General features: G+C 43.0%; 1 protein-coding gene across 7 annotated transcripts in view; it reads right to left on the reverse strand.

The window, feature by feature from the left end:
• Window positions 1-24165, reverse strand: part of LOC309864645 (sterile alpha motif domain-containing protein 5) — a 909922-nt gene that overhangs the window by 127185 nt on the left and 758572 nt on the right. For all 7 annotated transcript variants that reach the window (XM_082730322.1, XM_082730320.1, XM_082730326.1 and 4 more), the window contains exon 2: window positions 17831-17959. In XM_082730322.1, the coding sequence (XP_082586448.1) occupies window positions 17831-17959 (129 nt within the window). The remainder of the gene's footprint in view (window positions 1-17830; window positions 17960-24165) is intronic.

The following is a 24165-nucleotide window of genomic DNA, read 5'->3' on the forward strand; positions in this document are numbered from 1 at the left end:
CCTTAGGGATCCAAGGAAAAGAATGCAGAGAGGTGGCTCTAAAGCAGTACACAGTGACGAGTGTCATGGTTGATCAACAGTTTACAGGCAAGGAAAGAGGTGGAAGAGAAGCAGAGACTGTTTTTCTTCAAAACAAATCTCCTGAAATGATGCGATTGTATATAAACTGCACAGCAACAAAAGCTAAAGGGGTAACTTACACCATATGCAGAAATTAACTCAAAATGGATCACAGATCTAACTGTAAGAACTACACCTATAAAACTCTTACAAGAAAACACGGGGAAAAGGCTCATGACACTATCTCTGGCAATGATTTCTTGGATAGGATACTAAAATCACAGGCAACAAGAGAAAAAATAGATACATTAAACTTCATCAAAAGTATAAAATTTTTGTTCATCAACAGACATGATTTACAGAGTGAAAGGGCAACCCGGGGAATGGGAGAACATGTTTGCAAATCATATATTTTATAAGGGATTAATATGCAGCATATATAAAGAACTCCTACAAATCAACAACAAAAACAACCCAATTCAAAAATGGGAAAAGGAATTGAATAGATATTTCTCCAAAGATAACATGCACAACAAGCACATGAAAAGATGCTCAACATCATTCACCCATAGGAAGATGCAAATCAAAACCACATTAAGATACGACTTCACATCCACTAAGATGGCTATCAGAAAGGAAGGAAAGAAGAAAGGAAAGAAAATAACAAGTGTTGGCTAGAATGTGGAGGACTGGAACCTTTGCACACTGTTGGTGGGAATGTAAAATGTGCAACTGCTATGGAAAACAGCATGGAGGTTCCTCAAAACAAAACAAAACATAACAAAAAACAAAAATGGAATTAACTGTTAGTTCTAGCAACCCCACTTTCGGGTGTATACCTCCAAAGAACTGAGCGAGATATCTATACACTCGCATTCACAGCAGCATCACTCTCTCAATGGCCAAATGGTGGAAGCAATACACTGTCCACTGAGGGATTCACGGATAAACAAAATGTCACATATTCCTAGAGCAGAATATTATTTAGCCATAGAAAAGAAAGAAATCCCGACAGATGCTACAACCCAGATGAATCTTGAGGACATTATACTAAGTGAAACACCCCAGTCACAGAAGAACAAATACTACAGAATTCCAATTATATGAGGTAGTTGGAGTCATCAAATGCATTGAGACAGAAAGTAGAATGGTGGCCACTGGCAGCTAAGGGAGGGGGGAACTGGAAGCTGTGACAGGCACAGGGCTCTGGTTTTATAGGATGAAGTTTTCTGTGGATGGGTTGTAGCAATGACAGCACAACCATGAGACTATACCTTATACCACCAACTGCACACTTAAAATGGTTAAAGGTGGTAAATTTTATATGTACTACATTCTTCTGTGAAAATAAATTTTAACTGTAAAACTAAAAAGCTAATCTACAAAAAATTCAACCCTCCCATATGAACAATGCATTCCTAGACCTGAGAAGGGCCTGTTGTCCTGGCCCCTGGGCTCTCCCCAGTCTGCTCTGCCTTCACTGACATTCCCAGACAGGGCCTTCTGTCTGGCCCATCCCCCAGGACCAGATCCATCCCAGACTATCTGTATTCCTAAGGCCCTCCCTGTCTTAGCACTAATGTTCCACAATCACCTGTAACTTGTCCTAAAAGGAACAATGCACATGTCGGTGGTTTCTCTGCTGGGTGCTGATGGACTGGACACTGTTCTCTCTGAGATGGAGCCCTGAATTTAAGAATATGATAGCAACAGTAACACTATTTAACATAACAGAGCAAGTTAAAAAAAAATGCCAACTGCATTGACTGAGATCTTCTTTTCTATCTCTTGCATTCACAAGTAGATACCACTCATCATCAGCAATGTCCACATTGAGCCTCCTAATGAAGTCCTTCAGAGGTGTTCCTTGAGGATCATAAGGTAAACATTCCAGTTAAAAACAAGTCAACAAATAGAAGAGTTGCTCAACAAATTCAGATCTGACTAAAATGCTGGCTTGGGTCGGGCCATATGACAGGCACTCAACAATGAGAAGCATGTCCATCTGGCTTGTTCTCCAGCCCTGTCTTATTCTTTGTCTTATCCTTAAGTCAATGTGACATGGGCATAAACATATCTCCACCTAGAGAAAATATCCCCAAGTTCAATGTTACCATGGAGGCCACAACCCAGCACAAGATAGGTTGGGTTCCAAACATTACTTTGCCAATTTCTCTCTCTCTAAAGAAACATTGAGCTTTAATGTCAGGAAAAATGGGCACATTCCCAGGGCAAGCCTCACAGTCTAGTTTCTCTCATGATGTGCTGGGGTACAGAATGTAGAGCCTACCTGCCTAACAGAAAAAGTCTTACAGGAAAATGGAATTGACATCCACTTAGAGATTTCAAGATGAATTTGCCCCTGAGGAAGTGAGCAAGGGTGCATACCCTGGAGGCATTACTGGGGACACTTTGACCTGGGCAGTGGGGGAGGGGTAGCCTCAAGAGCAAGGATGGGTTCCAGGTGGACAGAGGGCCAGGTGGTGAGAGGAGGAAGTGAAGGCAGGAGGAGATGGGAGAGGATGGGGGAGATGCTGAGCAGACGTGAGGACAAAGGTAACAGGTAAGCAGGACAGCTCCTTGGTATCTGTAGCAAACTAGCCCTGGAGTAGACCATGGCAGGAGTAGGGATGTCTTGTTCTTCTCTGTGCCTCTGAACTAAATATGTCTGAAGTTGGTGGTGAGGGTATGAAGGGGCATGGGCAGAAGCTGCATTTTCTCTGGTCTCCTTCCTCCTTGCTCATCCTTCTCTTTATGGTATATTCTACAATCCTGGCCACCATTTTTTGCTCACACCCGCTCACCTATACAGGTACACACACATGTACACACAACACACACACACAGACACACACACAATCATAGGCAGGAGGGAAGAAGTAGGACGCTAGGGCTGGAGGGACAGGCATGGAACCACCTATGTCCAGAGTGTGTGGTAGAAAGAGGACATGGGAGTGAGGAGAAGAGGCAAGGGGTAGGAGGAGTATGTCCTTAGCCCCACCCCCACCTATTTGAGCATCTGCTCATTGGCTGAAAGATGTGTCGACTAGAGACTTTCAGTCCAGCCATGCTCTGGGCAGAATCCACTACCACTTCCTAGCCTGTGAAGAGATGCTACTGGTTCTCTCATGAGTCTTACCCAGCTTCCAGTATTTGCATTACTACCATTTTCCCCTCTCTGCCATTCTGCAGTTCCATGCGATCTTACTGGGGGCTCTGCTGTGAAAGGAGGCTGCCATCTTGGAGGTGACTGTCACATGGCATACACAGAACACCCAACAGGAGAGCTGGCCCAAGCAACCACATGACAGGGGAGGTGGGAGGGTAAGTCAGTTTGAAAAGAACTGGAATATAAAATGCACTTTCTTAGTACCGTCCAGTTTCTATGAAGACTGTCCTCCTTGGGTCCTGGACTTTCACACTTCAATACCCATTTTAAGACAGTAGCTTATCCCTCAGAACCATATTAAAAAATAGATACAAAGTCAAGTTTAAGCACAAAAGAGATTTTTTTAATTATCAAATATACTTTCATTGGGAGCCATTTCTCCTCTAACCAGAAGTTTGACTCTCTTAACATATTTTATGTTTTTATTAGCCAATGGATTCATTCTGTAATAAAGGCACTCTTTTCCCAGAACTACATGTTTCAAATTTTTCTTGCTTAAAAGATTCATGCTTATTTTAAAACCAAGAGGGGACTAAGAAATTCTGGCTTTTGGAGGACAGGTATCCAAATATCCCAAACTGCCCAGCTATTGCCATAAATTCAATCCAGAAATATTTATTGATCACTTACTACATTCTTGGAACTGTACTAGCTAGCCACAGAGTTATAGTAGTGAACAACGTTACTATACACTCACTACAGAAAGATGAAAACAATACAAATGCTGAGATTAGATGGTAGTAAACACTGCATTTGTGAGTATACTAAAACCAGCAAATTGTACACTTAAAATTTTGAGTGGATTTCTGGGCATGTGAATTTTATCTCAGTATAAAATCATTTATTAAAAGCCCTATGGGTGTGTACTGAAGAGAGCCAAAATGTACTATATGCTTTCCTATGATAAGCATTCAATAAATGTTTTATAAAGAACACAGTCAGCTGTAGTTTAATTAAAACAAAATATCTACTTGGAAAAAGAATATATATCTATAACCTTGGTCATTACTGTAGTTAGCATTATGATTCAAACTATAAGTGCCCTTATGAGTTCAGCCCTGTTAAATTCACCTAAAGCTTAGTTAGCTGTTTACTTCTGTTGGTCCAGCTTATGGCATAGCATGAGCTGAGCTATTATACAAGATCTGTCCCGATTACTCAGAAGCCCGCCTTTCAGCTGACTTCATGTTTTAGAGCCCTGGCCAGAGCCCGAGGGACTTTGGCTCTTCCAAACCAGTTCAGCTAAGCCTTCTAACCACCACGCATGGCCACCGTAACCTTCTCTGTTTTCCAGCTGCTTAACGTAGCTCCACAGGAACGGATGGAAAGCTAGAATATGCTGTAGGCAGATCTGTATCGCCCACTTATGACTGTGACTAACAGAATCTTGTCCTTGGCTGTCTTGTTCCATTGCAACATGAACTTCCTCATGATACTAATAGCTTCCTCATGGCACCAAATATGTTACTGAAACACAACAGAGATCCAGTAAATGTTGTTTTTGTTTTGCTGATTTTACCAATTCCCTGCATTCACTTTCAGGAAGAATACTGAAAGCCATCATTTAGCCATTTCTCGAACAGTTATTCTATAACACACTAAAATTACAATATCATAAACCCTCTAATATTGGGTTAGTCTGCTAAATATACTGAATATACAGTAATTATATAAATGTACGGTAGAATGTCTCGTGTTATTTTTACCTTCTTGAATTTAATTTTCCTAAAGCCTAGGATCCCCTGTGCTCTACAACAATGTAGGGAATATAATTTTAAGAGATTTTTTAAAATTCTGGATTGCCCACAGAATCTATAAAGCTATTCTAAGTAGTCCAGGTTGCCCCTATTCTAAGTAGTCCAGGTTGCTGAGCTTTTTGAGTTCTTCTGCCTACTTTTTCAATGTCTTGTCTCTTCATTTACTTCACACCACTATCCAATGACTGTCTCAAGCAGCTAGTCTACTCTCTTTTAATTTGCTGCTTCAGTTCTACCCTAGGTAAAACATGTCTGTCTGTCTGTAAGCATATATTTCGGTGTTCACAAAAAGAAGAGAAATTAAGGTGTGGAAAGAGAATAAAGAGAAAATAATTGTGACATTCCAGAAAACAATTTAAAAGCTGACAGCTGGGACGTCTGAGTGGCTTAGAAGTTGGGAGTCTACCTTCGGCTCCAGTCATGATCTCCAGGTTCTGGGATCGAGTCCCATGTCGGGCTCCCAGCCCAGTGGGGAGTCTGCTTCTCCCTCTCCCTCTCCCCCTACCCCTTCCCCCATTTCTACGCTCTCTCTCCCCCCATCTGTCTCTGTATCTCTCTCAAATGAATAAATGAAATCTTTATAAAGAAAAAAAAATAAAACCTAAGGGTTTATGGACACATTAAAAAATATTCAATATCGGGTGCCTGGGTGGCTCAGTGGGTTAAGCCGCTGCCTTCGGCTCAGGTCATGATCTCAGGGTCCTGGGATCGAGTTCCGCATCGGGCTCTCTGCTCAGCAGGGAGCCTGCTTCCTCCTCTCTCTCTGCCTACCTCTCTGCCTACTTGTGATCTCTCTCTGTCAAATAAATAAATAAAATCTTAAAAAAAAAATAAAAAAAATATTCAATATCACTACTGATCAGGGAAATGCAAATCAAAACCACAATGAGAGAGCGCCTCACACCACTCAGAATGGCTGGTATCAAAAAGACATGAAACAACAAGTGTTGGCAAGGATGTGGAGAAAAAGGAACCCTCGTGCACTGTTGATGGGAAGGCAAACCAGTACAGCCACCCTGGCAAACAGTATGGAGGATCCTCAAAAATTAAAAAGAGAAATACTGTATGATCCAGTCCCTTACACTACTGGGCATTTACCCAAAGAAAACAAAAACACGGGACGCCTGGGTGGCTCAGTTGGTTAAGCAGCTGCCTTCGGCTCAGATCATGATCCCAGCATCCTGGGATCGAGTCCCACATCGGGCTCCTTGCTCAGCAGGGAGCCTGCTTCTCCCTCTGCCTCTGCCTGCCATTCTGTCTGCCTGTGCTTGCTCTTCCCCCCCCCTCTGATAAATAAATAAAAATCTTAAAAAAAAAAAAGAAAACAAAAACACTAATTCAAAATATTTACACTCCTATTTACAGCATTATTTACAACAACCAAAATACAGAAGTAGCCCAAGTACTGGACGGATGCATGAATAAAGAGAATGTGATATACATATATGTCTGTATCTATGCCTATGTCTACGTACATATACACAAGGGATAATTACTCAACCAAAAAAAAAAAAAAAAAAAAAGGATGAGCCCATACCATTTGCAACAACATGAATGGACTTACAGGTGTTATGGTAAGTGAAATAAGTCAGAGAAAGACAAGTACCGCATGATCTAACTTACATTTAGAATCTAAAAAAACAAAGTAAATGAACAAACAAAACAAACAGACTCTTAAATACAGAGGACAAACATGGTTGCGGAGGGGCGGTGAGTGGGGGATAGGTAAAACAGATAAATGGAAGTAAGAAGTTCAAACGTCCAGTTATAAATAAGTAAGTCACGAGGATGAAAAGTACAGCATAGGGAATATAGTCAATAACAGTGTAATAACTTTGTATAGTGACACACGGTAACTACACTTGTCATGGTGAGCACTGCATAAGGCATGAAATTGACAAATCACTATGCTGTACACCTGAAACTAATATAGTATTGTATGTCACTATACTTCAGTAATAATTTTTAATTAAAAAAAAAACCCTAACTGTTCAGAATAGTCATGTTTGGTAAGTGAGTATTAGGAGACTTTAAACTTCTACTTGAAAGAATTTTGTAGGTTTCTTTTTTCAGTTTTTTTACGATGAGTCTATTGTTGTAATTTGTATAATAAAAATGATATTATATTATGTTTTTATTATTTTATATTATGCCTTATAATATTGTGCTATTATACTTTCACTCTCATATTATTATTACCTAAGCACATAATCTAATCTGTAAATCAGGATCCACATTTTTCAGGAAGAAGACTGAGAAAAATCTCTTGAGAGTGAAAAGCAAGGTTAGCGAGTCCCCTGGGGCGATTTAGAGATTTGGCACTGACCTCTGGCTTCAAACCCCTCTCCAGTTACTTACTAGCTGCTTGACTTTAGACAAGTCCTGTTTTTATGATTATTACTCTTATCAGTAATTAGTATTTCTAAAAAATAGTATTTCTAAGATAAATAACAAAAATGATATTTGTTACACATGTTCACTGATCGCTAACCTGTACCCATGCATTCTGCTGAGGGTACTGCAAACATTACCTTTATTTTGTCTTTAGCATAACTTGGTGCAGAAGCCCCATCATTCCCCTCAGGCAGTGCCCGGACTGAGACTCCAGACAGCCACTATCCAGGCGGGTGGGCAAGGTGGTCTGAGTCTGGGTCTTCTCTTCAGGCAATACAGCCTCCCTTTGGGAGTATTCGTTTCTGCCTTGGCCCACTGAAAATCACAAGATCACTAATATTCATCTCGTAGGTTATATACCTACTAAGTCAGGTAGTAGATGTGGATGCCTCATTAACTCCAATGGACTTTTAAAATGTGATTATTGTGATAATTATCAGCATAATTATTATTATGGCCTCTAGTACTGGATTCACCCTGACTTTCTAGTTACTGGCAGTACTCTAGCAAGGCAGGTAAAGTACACTGAGTGACATGCTAAGTCACGCTGTGAGCAGTGATGCAGAAGAGCCTAATTGATAAGTATCCTAATATCACTAGCATTTGAAAGATTCATCAAAAATATTTAACAGGAGGAGCGCCTGGGTGGCTCAGTCAGTAGAGCATCCGACTCTTTGTTCCGTCTTGGGTCATGATCTTGGGGTCATGCAGTTGAGCTCCACGTCGGGCTCAACGCTCTGCCTAGAGTCTACTAGAGAGTCTCCCTCTCCTTCTGCCAACCTCCCCCTCCCCCTGCTCACACCACTCGCTCGCTCTCTCCCTCCCTCTCTCTAAAATAAGATCTTTACGTAAAAAATATATTAAAGAGTATGTTTTTCCTTAAGTAAAAATTCTCCTTTAGGAAGGCTTAAATCTTCATGAGTCAAGCAATGAACTCCAATGAAGAATTCAGATAAAATACCAAAACAGATTCCAGAAGATGAACGAGATCAAAGGAGTATATTGGAAGAGTAAAACCCACACCCTAAGGACAAAGGACATACACATACAAACAAAAATAACCCTTTGAAATCACAGCTGGAAATTTGTCTTCCTCTTGGCACCTCTGTTGAGAAGCCATGCCTTGGCTGTCGCACACATTAAAAAAATAACACACACCCCCACAAACACATCCAGATGTTCACGAATATTCATGATGTGCTTCCAATCTGGTTTGGGCTTGCCCTTGATTTATTTTTGATTAAGTTCTGCCAGCTTCTGCGAGGGCCCATGAGATGGATAGCACTGCCGTAGCACAAATTTAGAGAATCTTCGTATGGTAAATAATTGCAGAAAGTCTCTCAAACTATCCCTTATAAATAAATGATTTGTGCACAAAGCTCAGAACAGCCAAACATGGAGAAACTGGCTTAGTCGTGAGCCTGAACTCGAATGTCATTGCTGCAGTTGATAAATTAAACCTCCAGGTCTACTACCCAGGCTGTTACGTCAGAGGGTTAAAAAAAGAAAGAAAAAAGCTAGAAACTACTGTTCTCTTTTGAGTAATATAATGGGACATGAAAGGAAACGGAGATGCATTTTCCAAAGGCACCAAATTAGTTTGTGTCCTTCCAGATACCCAAATGGTTGAAAAGCCAGAAGCCTGACAGGGTCAGCTGTGTTGAAGATACCAGCTCAACACTGTCCCACCTTGCTTTCTTCTACTTGAAATAAAATTCCTACAACTTCCTAACTGGAGGAAAGGCAGCTCTAGATTAATGAAAAAAAATTATATACACACACACACACACACACACACACACACACACACACATATATATATATACATACATACATACACACACACACACACACACACACATATATATATATATACATACATACATACACACACACACACACACACATACATACATACACATACATACTGCTGAAATGGGTGTAATGATTTTTTTTTTTTTTTTTAAAGTAGGCTCCACACCCAGCGTGGATCCTAACACAGTGTAAACTCAAGACCCGGAAATCAAGACCTGAGTCGGCCGCTTAACCAACTGAACCACCCAGGCTCCCCTGTGATGTTTTTCTTAGAAGAAGAGGCTCAGATCAATATGATGTGGGAAACAGAGGCACAAGGAAATGCAGATAAAACTAGACGTCCTTATAACCTGCAGCCCATTGACAAATCCTTGAGGTGGGCGGCGTGTAACCTTCTTCTAGGAAGCTCCCAGCCACCGTCCTGTTAATGCTTTGCTGGAGGGAAAAACAACCCGTTTGACAAAGATAGGCCTCAGACATCCCTAGAGTCTTCCTTAGTATTTGAAATTCCTTGTGGAATCTCCCTTATCTTTACTTCCCCCCAACCCCAAATTATATAATCACTTGCTCCTCACAATCCCAGATCAATGGGCAGCAGGCAGCAGCCTCTTTCTGCCCATGGATTCTGCCCACAGGTCCTGGCCCCTTGACTAAAATTCGTTCTTGACCATACGCTCTGGACCTCATCAACATTTCAAAACTACATCAAATATACAGGGCCCAAGCCTCTCTGCCCTCACTCAGGCGGGTGCAGTGGAGCTACATTGAGACTGGTCTAAAGTCCGGACCAATGGGTTAGGAGGCCAAGGGCCACTGTGCATGGCGACACCAGAAAAGGCTCTTAGTTTGGCCCCAGGTGACTCTCTCTCTGGGCCCTGTCCCTGTCTAATCTCTTTTTCAGACCCCCAACACTAAACAGAAGGACAGGTGGGCCTCTTGGCCTGAGATACTCGGTCTTCACCAGAGGCCTTTAAATTTAGACCTTTGATGATGACATCATTATAGGCATTATAGATCCAGCGACAAAACCCACTCAGGCCCTGAAAATAAAAATGCATCACACTCCTTTACATTTTGTCTAAAGGCAAGACCATACTGCCGCTAGCATGCTACAAATTCACACGTTTAAACAGCCAATAATTCCTTTGGCATATGCACAAATAAATTACACGGCACTCTCCCACATTAAAAGTGCTTATGTGTTAAATGTAAACATTTGGAAGCCACTACAGTTTTGGGAACCTGATGCTGACATCCCAGGGCTCCAGAAAGGCACATGGCGGAGCAGGGTGGGGGGCGGCACTCACTCCACTATGAAACGTCCAGATTCCAAAAACAGGAATGCTCCTTTCCCCTCCCAAAGGCTGGCCACACCCTCCCAAACCCAGATACTGTCATCAAAGTGGCCTCACTGACTTGAATTCCTTGGCTTTTTTCCCCAGTCACTGCCAATGTGATTAGCATTTAGGAATTCTCTGTTGTATGTAAATGAAAACAACCACAAAGCTCAGATTTCTTTCCTTTTCTGGGTAAGATGCTACTCTAAGATGCTATTTTGGTTTTTAATCCCCTAGGTATATTGTGTTTTATAAAATGTAAACAAACAAAACAGTAATTTCTCAATGCTCAGGAGCAAAAAAGAAGCTGATGCCATTGAACCTTATTTGAAAGACCTGATGAAGACCTCCCGCCTTGTAGACGGTTATATCACATATGATGCATCTAAACTGTTCCCAGATTATACAAGAGTCGACCGAGGTTTCTAAGTGTAAAAGGACAGATGCATAACCAAATGACAAACGACCCAGGATGCCGAGATCCAATCTGGCAGCCGAGAGATCGGTTCCTGTCCATCCGTGTTAGCGCGGTGCAGTGCACAAAAACGCTGACTAAATTGCTACTGGGCATTGGACTATAAATGCGACTTTGTCTGAGAGGAGCCAGAGCAGAGAACTGTATCACCATGGGGCTTAAGACACAATGCCTCAGTGTATTTTGTCATCAAGTATGTGAATCGCGCAGCAGAACGTAGCTCAGACCCAACGTCTAATGCCCACTGCTTTTGCCTTCAATCTGCAAATCACCAGTAGCTCCAAGCTGGCAAGTCCTATCCTTGAAGACAAAATGAAACCAAACAAAAACAAATGCTTTTCAGAGCAACGGTTGGGCTTTAGCAATGGAATATCTAAACTCGGGACACCCTGCCACACAAATCACACTGCCATCCTTTGCAAGAGAGAACAGAATGTTCTCCAAAGAGAACATTTGCCTTCTGAGCTTCCACGCTCCTGGGGTGGGCCGCATTCCCTCTGAACACCTGCAACCTATGCACTCAGGTGGGGGCAACCTCGCCTTTCCTCATCATTTCCTGGAATCCTCAGGCAGCACAGGAAACCTGCTTTCCATGTGTTCCGCTGTCTCTAGCAAGTAACAAGAGAGAAGTCGATAAAACAAAACACCCCACTCACTCCCCCCAAGATAGAGTTTGGACTAAGTCTGCCCGTGTGGAACCGCAAGTTCACCTTGACCCAGCAGCCAGCTGTTGCAAAATGGCAATTATTTTTGTTTTGTCTTGTGAATGCTGATGAATCAGAACATCCTATCTTTTTGTATCATTAATAATCCAAGGACCTGAGAAAGAAGACCATGCATCTTTTTCTCCACATCATTTATATCTTAGGTTTCAGCCATGGTAAACTTCTTGTAATTGCCTTAAAGGCCACATTTTTCTCTCCTAATTTTTGATCTTTGCAAAAACTGGAACCTCTGCCTTAAGTTCTTCTGCTCTGTCTACTCCCAGCCCAAAATCAAGTTAACCTTCTGCATCCTTAATGAGTGGGCTTGGGTATCACCTCTTGCAGGAAGTCTTTCCTGACTTTCCTACCCTGTGCCAGGGGCTCTTCCCTGTACCCCAGCATAGCATTTTTATAATCTGTTTACTTGTCTAATGCCCCCAACTAACCTGTGACCTCTTTGTGGATGGGGAAAACATCTTTGTCTTTCTAGAAAGGCAAAATCTCAGATATAGGCTTAATGTTCATAAATTATTTAAAAATAATTATATAATAAATGAACTCAGCATATACTAATCACACACCTCTTACACACCATGCACTGTTCCCTATGTTGGGATGCCGAAGTGACCAAAACAGACCAACAAAAATCCCTGAACTCAACACGGATTTGCCAGGAAGGGACTGAGGGAACTTGGCGGGGTTGTTAACTATGTCCTGTATCATGCTAGAGTGTGCGTGGCATGGATACATTCTCTTGACAAAATCATACAGCTGAGAACTGTACATTTCAATATGCAAAAAGAACTTTGCAAAAACAATAATCAAGTGGGCACGGGGAGTAAGGGTAACATAATGTTGAAATGCTAACAACTGTAGGAGCTGGGTAAGAGGCATGGAAGTTTGTTATAGTATGCTGTTTATTTATGTTTAATATCAAAAAGCTAAATAACCTGTGTACTCCTATGAATACATATTAATGAAGCATGAGTAACGGATAGTCTTCAGTGGTTCCAGAATGGTTTTGAACTAGGAATAGAAAGGAAAGAAAAGAAATGAATAGTTACAGGCATTCATCATGATGCGCAAGGTGCTTTAGAGCAATTTTCTCACAATACCTTTATGGGATATTTTTACACCCACTGTATAGATGGGAAAGCTGAGGCTGAGGGAGGTTATACAACTTGCCAGGTAAACACAACAGCCCCAAGCGGGCCCCGAGTCCAAAAGGATTTCCCTTTGCTACTGCACCAAGCGGCGGTGGGGGCTGGGACTCACGCTGGGGCAGGGGCAGTGCAGTCTGAAGAAGGGCTGAGAAGACCCTCTAGTCATGACAGATCCCACTCTTCCTGCCTCTAATGAGGCCAGAATTACATCTGAAGAGGTTAGACTATTAAAATTTCAAGGAACGGGGCGCCTGGGTGGCTCAGTCATTAAACGTCTGCCTTTGGCTGAGGTCATGATCCCAGGGTCCTGGAATCGAGTCCCACATCAAGCTCCCTGCTCAACAGGAAGCTGGCTTCTCCCTCTCCCACTCCCTCTGCTGTGTTCCCTCTCTAAGTGTGTGTCTCTCTGTCAAATAAATAAATAAAATATTTAAAAAAAAATTTTTTTAGGGGCACCTGGGTGGCTCAGTGGGTTAAGCCGATGCCTTCGGCTCAGGTCATGATCTCAGGGTCCTGGGATGGAGTCCCGCATCGGGCTCTCTGCTCAGTGGGGAGCCTGCTTCCCCCCCTCTCTCTCTGCCTGCCTCTCTGCCTACTTGTGATCTTTCTCTGTCAAATAAATAAGTAAAATCTTAAAAAAAATTTTTTTTTTAAAATTTCAAGGAACAATAATTATACCCCAGAACTCTTCCTATACCATCGGCAACAGCTGTGACGTCACATCTGTCTGTTATAATATGCGATATTTTCACTTACACCCCTGGTCCCTGAAGACCTGCGCTGAGTCTCCACCTGGGCTCCCATTTCCTGGTGCACACATAGAGGGGATCACGACTGGCACAGAGCTCAAGCTGGGCTTGGGCTGACGTTTGTCAATAGGGTCCCCCCTAAGTAAGGAACTCCTTCGTCATGGCTATATTGCACCGACAACCACACACACTTGTTGTCTGTCCACATCCTGACAGACTCAAAACCTCACAGATGCCGAGGAAGCGGATACGGCCGGTCATAATTACCCACCTTGCTGTGTCCCTCTCCTGGCCGCTGTGTCACTTTGACAGATGTCGGACTTAGCATCACTAGAGATGGGCCCATTATGGATTGGAAAGCTGTATCATTTCCAAACGCAGACTTGCCCAGCCAAAATAACAGGCGGTGCTCAGGGACGTGCCAAATGTGTGGAAATATGGGCAGCTTCCCTGCTGTTCACAAGCACTCATGTCCCAGTCCCCAGCAGAGGCCAAGGCTCGGGTCCAGACACACTGTTCCTTTAGGGCCTGTTCGGTGCTAAATAAAAACTCTCCATAGTTATAAATTCAAATCATAATCCCTGTTTATACTATTGAACGTTCACCCATCTGTGCTCTCTGTTGCCTTCATCTAAACTAATCGGCCCCGCAAACACTTTATCAAAGAAGTGCTTTATGCTAGTAGGGAGCTGGGTGATTAGGTCCTGGAAAAGTAGCTTGACATTCAGTCCAGAAAGTTAATTACTAACATAATTATCAAAACCTTATATTTTTCAGGGTTAAGTCAAGCATCGCTGACTAAATGGGCAGGGTGCCTTTTTGATTGGTTGGTTCTCTGGTGGACATGTAATTAGCTCTTAAAGACAATGCACTTCTCGACTTTTAAAGCCAAACACAAATACCTAGATACCTATTCTACCTATAGAACATTCCCTCAATTGCCAAAATTCACCAAGAGAATCTGAAATGAAATGAAGTCATAAACTGACTCAACCCATCATTCAAAACTCTGTATTCAAGGCTGTCTCTGAATGATTTTTCTACAGCAGACACAACAAACTTAATGCTACTTTTTTCTGTATAAAAGGCAGAGAACCTGGGGGGCTCAGTAGGTTAAGCATCAGACTCTTGATTTCTGCTCAGATTGTGATCTCAGGGTCATAAGCTCAAGCCCCATGTCTAGCTCTGAGCTGTGTGGAGCCTGCTTAGGAGTCTACCCAACCCCTACTCCCCCAGTCTCCCCCAGTCTCCCCACTCCAGCTGTTGTGTTCTCTAGCTAGGGGGAAAAAAAAAAGGCTTTAGGCTTCCACTGTACTCCTCTTACTGCTTTTGGGGGATTATTTCTTTTCCAAGCCACCTCAATTCAGCTTTCACTGGACTGCTTATGGACACCAAAAGGAGTATAATGTTGCAGGTCCTCAGACACAAAGCTGCTCAAACAGTAAAATGAGGAAGAAGTTTGTCTACTTGTCTGAAAGTGGAATAATTTGCAATAAAATAATGAAAAATAACATAACATAAAGTAAAATAATGCAATAAAAGGAGCATCATGGACTGAAAGTTTCAGCTTCTCAAGAAAATGAACTCTCTCTGTGATGAGCTAAGGACAGAACATGCAATATGTTGCCAGTGTTGCATAGGTGGCCCGAAAGAACGATAGATGACCTTAAAGCATATCTCACACAGACTTCTAGACTCTCCTGAACTACGTGAATGACATATGGGACACATGGCATCTAACCTGGCATTTAGCAGTTCGAGAGCTCCCCTTGACCTCTCCAACTTGCCTGGAATTTCATAGAAAGGAGTCTGAATATGCCCATCTGGGATCTTACTTTTTTCATGAACTACTGTTTAAAGGATGAACAAAGTTTCCAGCCTGGCTGGAATGAACGCCCATCAATTTTACCCACCCCCACATTCCTGCACCTTGGATGAGAACTAATTAAGCTCATGTGGTGGGTTTTTTTCCCCCCAGACTGTCTTTTGCAGCTCTGGAACAGAGCACACCAAATTAAGCCCATCTGTCTAAATGGGAAGAAGTTATTTATCCCACTGCCAAGCAGGCTTTCTTTCCCACGCAGATGCTGCCTTCCAAGGTTCCTAAACACCTTGCGGTGGTGATGGTAACCCCAACTCAACCTGCTAGACTTCTAGGAGAGCAACTGCATCAAGGATGCCGCACCAATCCATAGCAAGCATTTCCTTGCAAGGCAAAATATCCAAAGAAGCCACAAAGTATGCTACCAGGCTATCATTCAAGGTCAAAATTACAATATCCAAAGGTTGTTGTTGTTCAGTGGCAATCTTGCCCCCCACAGAAAAGGGGGGTGGGGATTTAAGTCCTTTTTCATTAACGATGTCCCATTAAAAGAACCTAATTAATTTCAGTGGCATCTTCTGCCACATGAGGTTACTTCTGTTGAAAAGGAAGGAGCAACCCTGCCATTCGCACAGGCCAGAGGACAAAGTCATAGGAAAGATGCCCTGGGCAATGATGATGCCCACACACCTGCCTGGGCGCCAATGTCAGGCTCCCAAGATGATGGCTCTCAGCCCCCAACTGACGCTTCTCAGCTCAATCAACTCAACTGTAGTAACTCCCACCACTGCCAACTGCTCAGAAAGCAAACAAAAAGGAAAGAGAATCAGTAAGTATCTGGTATACTGTTACTCCTGACCTGAAGAATCTTCACTTAGGCTGAGTTAAGGAAAGAAATTAAAGTCCACAGGAACACCAGAGGCTCACTACAGAAGTGAAGAATGTCCACTTGCAGAAAACAGTGGTGCCTAAACTAGTTGGTGGGTCTGTTATGTAAGAGGTGCTTTATAACAGAAAAGGAATTAGTAATAAATGAATTTCTTTGTTCCGAGTTTCTTAATTATTGCTTTTTCTTTAATGCCTACCCTAAGTAGATTTATGGAAATTAAATAAATAAATAAATAAAGACAGACTTGATTGAATCAGCAGTTTTCAAACTGTTTTGAAAGGCAGAGAGACTTTTTTCTTTTCTTTTTTTTTTTTAAAGATTTTATTTATTTATTTGACAGACAGAGATCACAAGTAGGCAGAGAGGCAGGCAGAGAGAGTGGAGGAAGCAGGCTCCCTGCCAAGCAGGAAGCCCAACTCCAGGCTTGATCCCAGGACCCTGGGATCATGACCCAAGCTGAAGGCAGAGGCTTTTACCCACTGAGCCACCTAGGTGCCCCTAAAGGCAGAGAGACTCTTATGCAAAACAGATCCATGTGGCCCTTCCTCCCTCACCAATATATAAAAGATGGTCAAAAAGGATTTGGTCTGGATGAGGAGACATTCCAGAAGGGGTCCTGAGGTCAGCATAGTGAAATAAAACAATGTGAAAAGCATTGAACCAGAATGGATCCAAATAGAAAATATAATGAAAATTTAAGTTGATAAGCACAGAAACATCAATAAGATTTTTTGTACCAAATATACAACATGGAAACATTAGCACACATACAGATTACAAAGAGAGACCTAAGCTATTTATTCACTATTTATCACATGCAAATTCAATTGCAGCATTAATCCAAAATGGTCTTCATGAAACAGCCAAATGAATTTGAACACCTTGAGTACAAGGACAGAGCCATGAATAATGGTGATTATGAAAATCTTAATGACATGTAAGAACTATAATAAAATATTAAGTAAAAAAGTAAGAATTATACTGTTGACGTAAAAATGCCCAGAAAAACACTGAGCAGGGATCTGCTTAATAAAAAAAAAGAAAAAAAACCAACACAGTAATTACCAAGTGAGAAATTAGGGTGGTTTCTGGCTTCTTTAAATTCTATTTTGTTTAAGGAAGGAAGGGAGAAAAGAAGGCAGGAAAAATCTAACCTAGACATTCTTTGGGCTTAGAGGCCATAAAAATGTAGTGTCCACTGGCCAACAGTAAAAACACTTGTCACTTAAGTTACAACATAAAATTCAGTCTTTCCATGACTATAAAGATTGGGTTGTGCCATCCCAGCCAAAACCCAATTCATCTGATGGCCATGGAGCTAGATGATTCAGCCTATGGGACCTGACCTTTGTACCCTGATCTAGCACCGCAGCTTACAAAGGGATGCTCCAGGCACAACCAGGACCGCTAGAAGGCCTGGCGGGCATAAGGGATGAGGGGCAGGACACGGAGCAGCCCGGCAGGCCAGAAGCATATTCCCAGACCCACCCACTCACCACTTCCAGGTCCTGGGAAACCCGCCGCTTCCGGAGCTCCTCCATCCTCTCACACACATCGGAGAAACAGGTGTTGTAATAATCTGCATACTGCTGTGCCAGGTCATCGATGTTTCCCAGCGAGCCGTCCTGGGGGCGAGGAGAGCAGGAGGAAGACACAGGAAGAGAACAAAGGCAGTCAGTCTATCTGCAGAAAGACCCACCGCTTCCCGCCCCCACTCTCCATGTATTTTCCCTAGTCACGGCTGGTATTCATTATGCTGTGAGCATGCGTCGGGCTAACTTTCACACGTGACACCTCTTAACCCTCAGGCTACCTGCTGGACGCAGGACCTGTTCCTCACTCTGCGGAGGAACACACAGTAGGTCACTGAAGCTGAGCGACCACCCAAGGCTTCCAAGACTAACAAGCAGAGAAGCCAAGCCTCCAGCCCAGGACTGCCTGGTGCTGAGGCCATGGTCTTGAACTCACAGCTCTGCCTGCCTGGCAGGGCTCAGAAACCCTTAGGGGAGCACCTGCCGAGAAGGTGCAGGGCAAAGGCTCCCTAAGGCCCGATCAGTGGCTGCATCAGAACCTCCTGGGAAGATCCTGAGAAATTCTGCTACCAGGACCACTGCATTCCTAGAAATTCTCAGGAGAACCAGAGAACTGAGGACCCACGAGGGATGCTGTGTCTGAGACACACCTGTGCCACACCCTCCTGGGAGACCCTTGAAAAGAGCACCCTATCCCTTGAGCTATTCCAAGAAATAGTAAAAACATGCAAGAAAAGCACAGGTTACCAGTTTACCTAGAGGAAAGCTGTCTGTGGCCTGAGCCACTGCTCTGGAACCCACCCTCCTGGGTCCACACTCAGCTCTGCGACCCCTAACAGCTCCTGGCCAGAGGCAGGTTTCCCCATCTCGATAACTCTAGAGCACTGAGTACCTATCACGTAGAGAGAACTAATGAAGGAACACAGTCCACCTGGCCCACAGGACTATTAGCTCCTAATATTCACTACAAGATAATATTTCAGACTATAGTCTTCCCTTTGGCGACTTGATGCCCAAGTGCACGTCTGAACATATTCGCGAGGCCAAATGCTGCCTACATTTGTAAATTATGCCATTTGTTCTGTTCATTCATTCATTCAGAGAAACATTTCCCCTTCCCTTTTTACCTCCCAACCTGTCCTTTCTTTGGTATGAATAAATGGCGCTACCAAGACAACCAAAGAAACACAACTCGGAGCAAGCCTAGAAGGTGCCCACACGCTCCAGCTTACAGAGCATAGTCCCGTCACATCACACACAGCAATGCTTGTCTAAACCCGCCAGACACGCTCCCAGGCAAGAAGGGCGGGGGTGGGGAGGGTGGAATTCAGAGTTCGCCCCCAAGGCTTTTTGCTGAAGACCTTCAGGCCTTATCAAGAGCCCTGGGTCACAACAATCTCCATCCCATATCTGCGCATTCACCAGTTTTATGCAACCAGGGGACAGGAGAAAAAGAAAGAAATGATTTAAAAACAAAACAAAACAAAAAAAAACTCTTCCTTTTCCACCAGTAAAATGTTCTCCTTTGAGTTAATTGCCTCCAAATCCCAGTGCAGAGCTAGGGGCCAGAAGAACTCTTCCAAGACCAATAAGATGTTTGAGTTTGAACATGTCTGGGCAAAAGTCATTCCCATTCGGTCTGCCGGTCCATCTGTCTATCTCAGACAACAGGCTGTAAGGACACAGTAGAGGAGCTGGGAGCCTAACCCCCTCTTCAGTAGGTTTACTGTCAAGTTTCCAGTAGGGAAATATGACTAGTCAAGGTAAGAAATCTGCTGCTGGGCCTCTGAGGAAAGGTCCAGGGGTGGTCAGCCTGGTGGTCTTCGCTTGACTGCTATCAAACTGCCTGGAACCAGAATCGCAGGGGAGGAGGGAGGCCAGACCAGAGCATCTTAAGGTGATGCTCCTGCAATACAGCATGATAAATCAAATTATGGTCCCACGGTTTGCCCTGACTCTCCTCAAATCAACCACACGAACCCTGTCCGTTTCCCTACTTTGTCTGTTCTGCCACGAACACAGCCACCAAAGTGACCTTGCTAAACAGAGCTGACCAGCTGTCCTTTCCCTGGGAATCACCCATGCTACCCTATCACTCGGTGACAAAATAAACCCCCAGCTTGCCAGCCTGGACCTCAGGGCCCTTCACCTTACCTCTGCTCCCCGGTCCAGCTGGGCTGAGGTAGGAGCTCGGGCCCCCAGATGGGGAGGCCCAGGGCAGCCCAAAGAGCAACCAGCAGCTTCCTAGAGTGACCGCTTTCCCTTCAGAGTGGTCCTCTCCCAGCCCACCAACCTCAGCCCCAGCACCAGGAGAACTGAGTCCTGGACACTGGCTACTCCCGGCAGCCTGGGCTAGGAGAATGAGAGCTCGGGGCCCGCTGCAGTGAGAGCTTGAGTCCACAGCCTGGCCAGCTGCCTTCTGTTAACCTAGCATTTCTGCTTATGCCCCAAAGAAACAAGTCCTCTGGGGCCCCCTTCTCTTCAAGACCCTTGGTTTCCTTAGTCCCCGCCCCTGGTATATACTGGGAAAGACCAAGGCACTCCCTTCAAAGTGTGCACGGGAAGGTCAGGGAACAGACTTGCAGCCACAGCACCCAAGAACCCGCTTCTCTGAGTGATTGTCTGGACTTGGCCACGGCCCACTGGGGTCCCCCACCGCTGGGGTGCTGGCACCTCCTAAGCCTTTTAGAGTCATGTCAAGTCTCTTGAGAAGGTGATGCTATCCTGTCTTCATCCAGAAACATCCACCTCCATCCATCCAGGGAGGGAAACATGCCTGCCACTTCTGGCCAAATATAAAACCGACATCTTCTAATGCCTGAGTGTATCTGTGTGAGGCCTTCCAGATTATAGCTGCACATCTTCCTATGGCTTGCTGTTCTTAAATGGAACTCAATCTCCACCCCACACCCCACCGGCCTTCTTTCCCAGAGGCACTAAGAATTGTTCTGTTCTAGCCAAGCCGCTCCAATTTTGAATTCTGGCTTCTCAAAAATAACCAGCTGAACTCTACAACTTAACACAGTCAACTGACTTCTTGGAATAATGAAGTCTACTCCAAAAAAATTCTTAATTATTTATATAGCTTTGTTCAAATTACCTTCTGTCCCCTTTTTCCAAGCAACACCTTCAAAACCAACTGTTTGCTTCTCAAGTTTCCAAGCTGTCAATCAAAGGTTTTCTACATCTAGTGAGAAAATTTAAGTCCCTCTTTCTCGGTCCAAATCACTCAATTCCCCAATAACTTGGGGACCTGGAAAACATTTCTGTTGCTCATAAGAAAAAAGGCAGCTGCTCAACTCAATGTGGGCCAGGGACAGCAAACGCTTCACACCCTGCAACGTGCTGCTTACCCACTCCTTACTCGGCGCTCAGCAGACGATAATTTGGACCAGAGTGGCACAGCTGCCTCTCTGTTTTCCCAAATTACTTTCCAGATGTGCAAGAAGTCCCCCAAATTTCCATTTTCATCAGTTTTGATGATTTAAATGCCAAGAAAACCAAATGAATGAAAAAACATGTTTTGGGACACCTGGGTGGCTCAGTCATTAAGTGTCTGCCCAGAGTCCTGGGATCAAGCCCTGCATCAGGATCCTCACTCAGCAGGAGGCCTGCTTCTCTGTCTCCCATTTCCCTTGCTTGTGTTCCCTCTCCCACTGTGTCCTCTCTATCAAAAAAAAAAAAAAAAAAAAGAAAGAAAGAAAGAAAGAAAAATTTAAGAAGAATATGTTTCTAAAAAATAAGTCTTGTCTGCCATCCCTAGAAAGGAATCCTATTCATCTCCATCAAATGGAACCAACGAACAACCACAAGATCATTTTCTCTTTATCCTCTCAAAACCCATGTTCCTTCAGGACTACCTGGAAAACTCTGTACCATTTCTGTCCAACCTGTTCCTACTTGAGAAAGCACAGACTTATTCAGTCAGAACCTTCACTTCTACCAGAAATGTTTGCAAAATCAGTCCACAGGGAATTTAAATAATGCAGCTGGCTGCTTAATAGCACCATATCTCATGCATCTTTCCTTTGAGAACATGAAGTTCACATCTCACTCAACATTCAACAAGGCTGATGTCAAGAGGCACTGATGTTACAGAATAAACTTTAGACCATGACTTTAAACTCTCTCTAAATACACTGAAATAGATTCCTTTTAAAACTTTGTTTCTTTTAAGGTGTTCATTGTTTCTGCTCTAGAGTTATTACTTGACTAATCTGTTTCACTTCTTTTTTCCCCCCCTTTGGTTCCCATGCATCAGACTTAAGTATTATGGGTTCAAATTTAGGAACAGGGAAATCTTATTTCCTTAAAAGTTTTTTTTTTAAGTAAATTGTGAAATTTTGTGCCCCATGATCTTTTTATAAGAATTTTCCCATTTTCAACTTAAAAAAATAAAAAGACTCCATGCAAATTCAAGTTCTCCTTCCTTTTCTTATAAAACCAGGTCACAACATCCTTCCATAGGGCCATCTACTTCACTTGGTATGGTTTTAAATTAAATCTGTGGTCTCACTCCCAGTGGCAGGTCAAGGGAAGACAAATCTTGTGTAATCTTCCCACGAAGCTGAAGCATACATTTATACCAAACACTCCTCTTTTATACAACCAACATAAAAACAGAGAGATAAGGGGCATTTGTACTGAACAATTCACATCCGGTAGACTGCTGTTAGAATTAAGGAGAAAAGAAAAGCATTGTTCTCTCAACAACTGATGTAACAGTATTTCTGATATTTACCCCAATGTATTTCTGTCTCTGGAGAAGTGAAAACTAAAAGTACTATGAAACAAAGCATTTGTATCATTAACTTCTGTTATTTTGCTCTCTTCTTTCCCAGATGTCATTTATGGTTCAGATATCTTGACAATCTTTAAGGGAGGAAAAAAAGGAAAAAGAAAAAAAAATCCTGAAAACACCAGGAAATACAATGTAATCTGTATAGCTATATGCAGATCACATGCAAATAAATGCAAATGAACTTGTGGTCCTGCTATTTTATGTATCTATAAAGACAGAGCCCAGAGGGAAAACTCAATTCCCAACTTTGAGGAAGAGAAAGAGAAGTCTCCTGAATCATTTATTCAGTGTGTCTCTCTTGTCTATAATAATAAATCCAAATATATATATATATATACATTCCTTAATATAAAGTATACGTTATATTTACATTGCTTCCTATTGTTTTGTAGAGGGACAGAGCAATACATCAGTACATCGGTTCCCTACAAACTAAATCCACGGAAAGAAATCACTACACAGCAACGAAGCCTGATTTCTTGAACGTCTTCACAATGTGTTTTCATTCTTAATTAGCTTGTTTAAAGATTCTGAGGTGATAAACACTTTCAGCAACCTTTCAGGTGAAATTGCTACGACCATAAAAAAGATTTTAATTCTGGTTTCCTTGTTCAGCCTCACTGAATCCGTGAGATGCTGTTATAGGAATTGTCTGCCTTCAGTGCCGCGGTTGTTGATCATGCTGCTTCCAAGAATAAAGAAGCAGACCAGATGAAGAGTGGTGGGCAGCACAGCAAAGTTTATTGAGCAAGAGTATAAAGTGTCCAGGGGCACCTGGGTGGCTCAGTAGGTTAAAGCCTCTGCCCTCGGCTCAGTTCATGATCCCAGGGTCATGGAATCGAGCCCCAAATCGGGCTCTCTGCTCAGCAGGGAGCTTGCTTTCCCCTCTCACTCTCTGACTGCCACTGTGCCTACTTGTGGTCTCTGTCTGTCAAATAAATAAATAAAATATTTTTTAAAAAAAGTATAAAATGTCCAGAGAGTGAGGGGACCAGACAGGGTTACCCCTGGAGTGTCTAATTTAGGGGGTTTTATGAGCTCTTTTGCAATATTATCTTAAGCAATCAGGTGTGGTGAGTCCTACCAATCAGGGCTCTGGTGACGTATCTGTGTATCTACTCGGTTAATGTCCACGTACTGATGTTCTTTTTCTTTTCTTTTCTTTTCTTTTTTTTTTGCTGACATCTATCGGTTTATGTCTTAAGTGTCCCTTGGCTGTTATAGGGACAAATGCTCTATAGTTAATTGTCTTATTTTGGGATGTTTTTGTAGAAGTCACTTCTATGAATGCTAGCGTGCTCCTGTCTCAACTGCAAAACCAGGTGTCCATGCTGTTCGATCTTAGCTGTCCTGACTGATGTGGGACACAGAGGCAGAAGAAAAATTATTAAATTTCCTTACACACTGACAAGCCCTTAAAACAGGCAGAGTGACATTACTCTAGGGACTCAACTACCCCACCTTAATGCTTTGCTAAGGGCAAAGGGCAATCCTAGCC

This window comes from Mustela nivalis, assembly GCF_964662115.1.
Source record: "Mustela nivalis genome assembly, chromosome: 5".
Lineage (NCBI taxonomy): Eukaryota > Metazoa > Chordata > Mammalia > Carnivora > Mustelidae > Mustela > Mustela nivalis.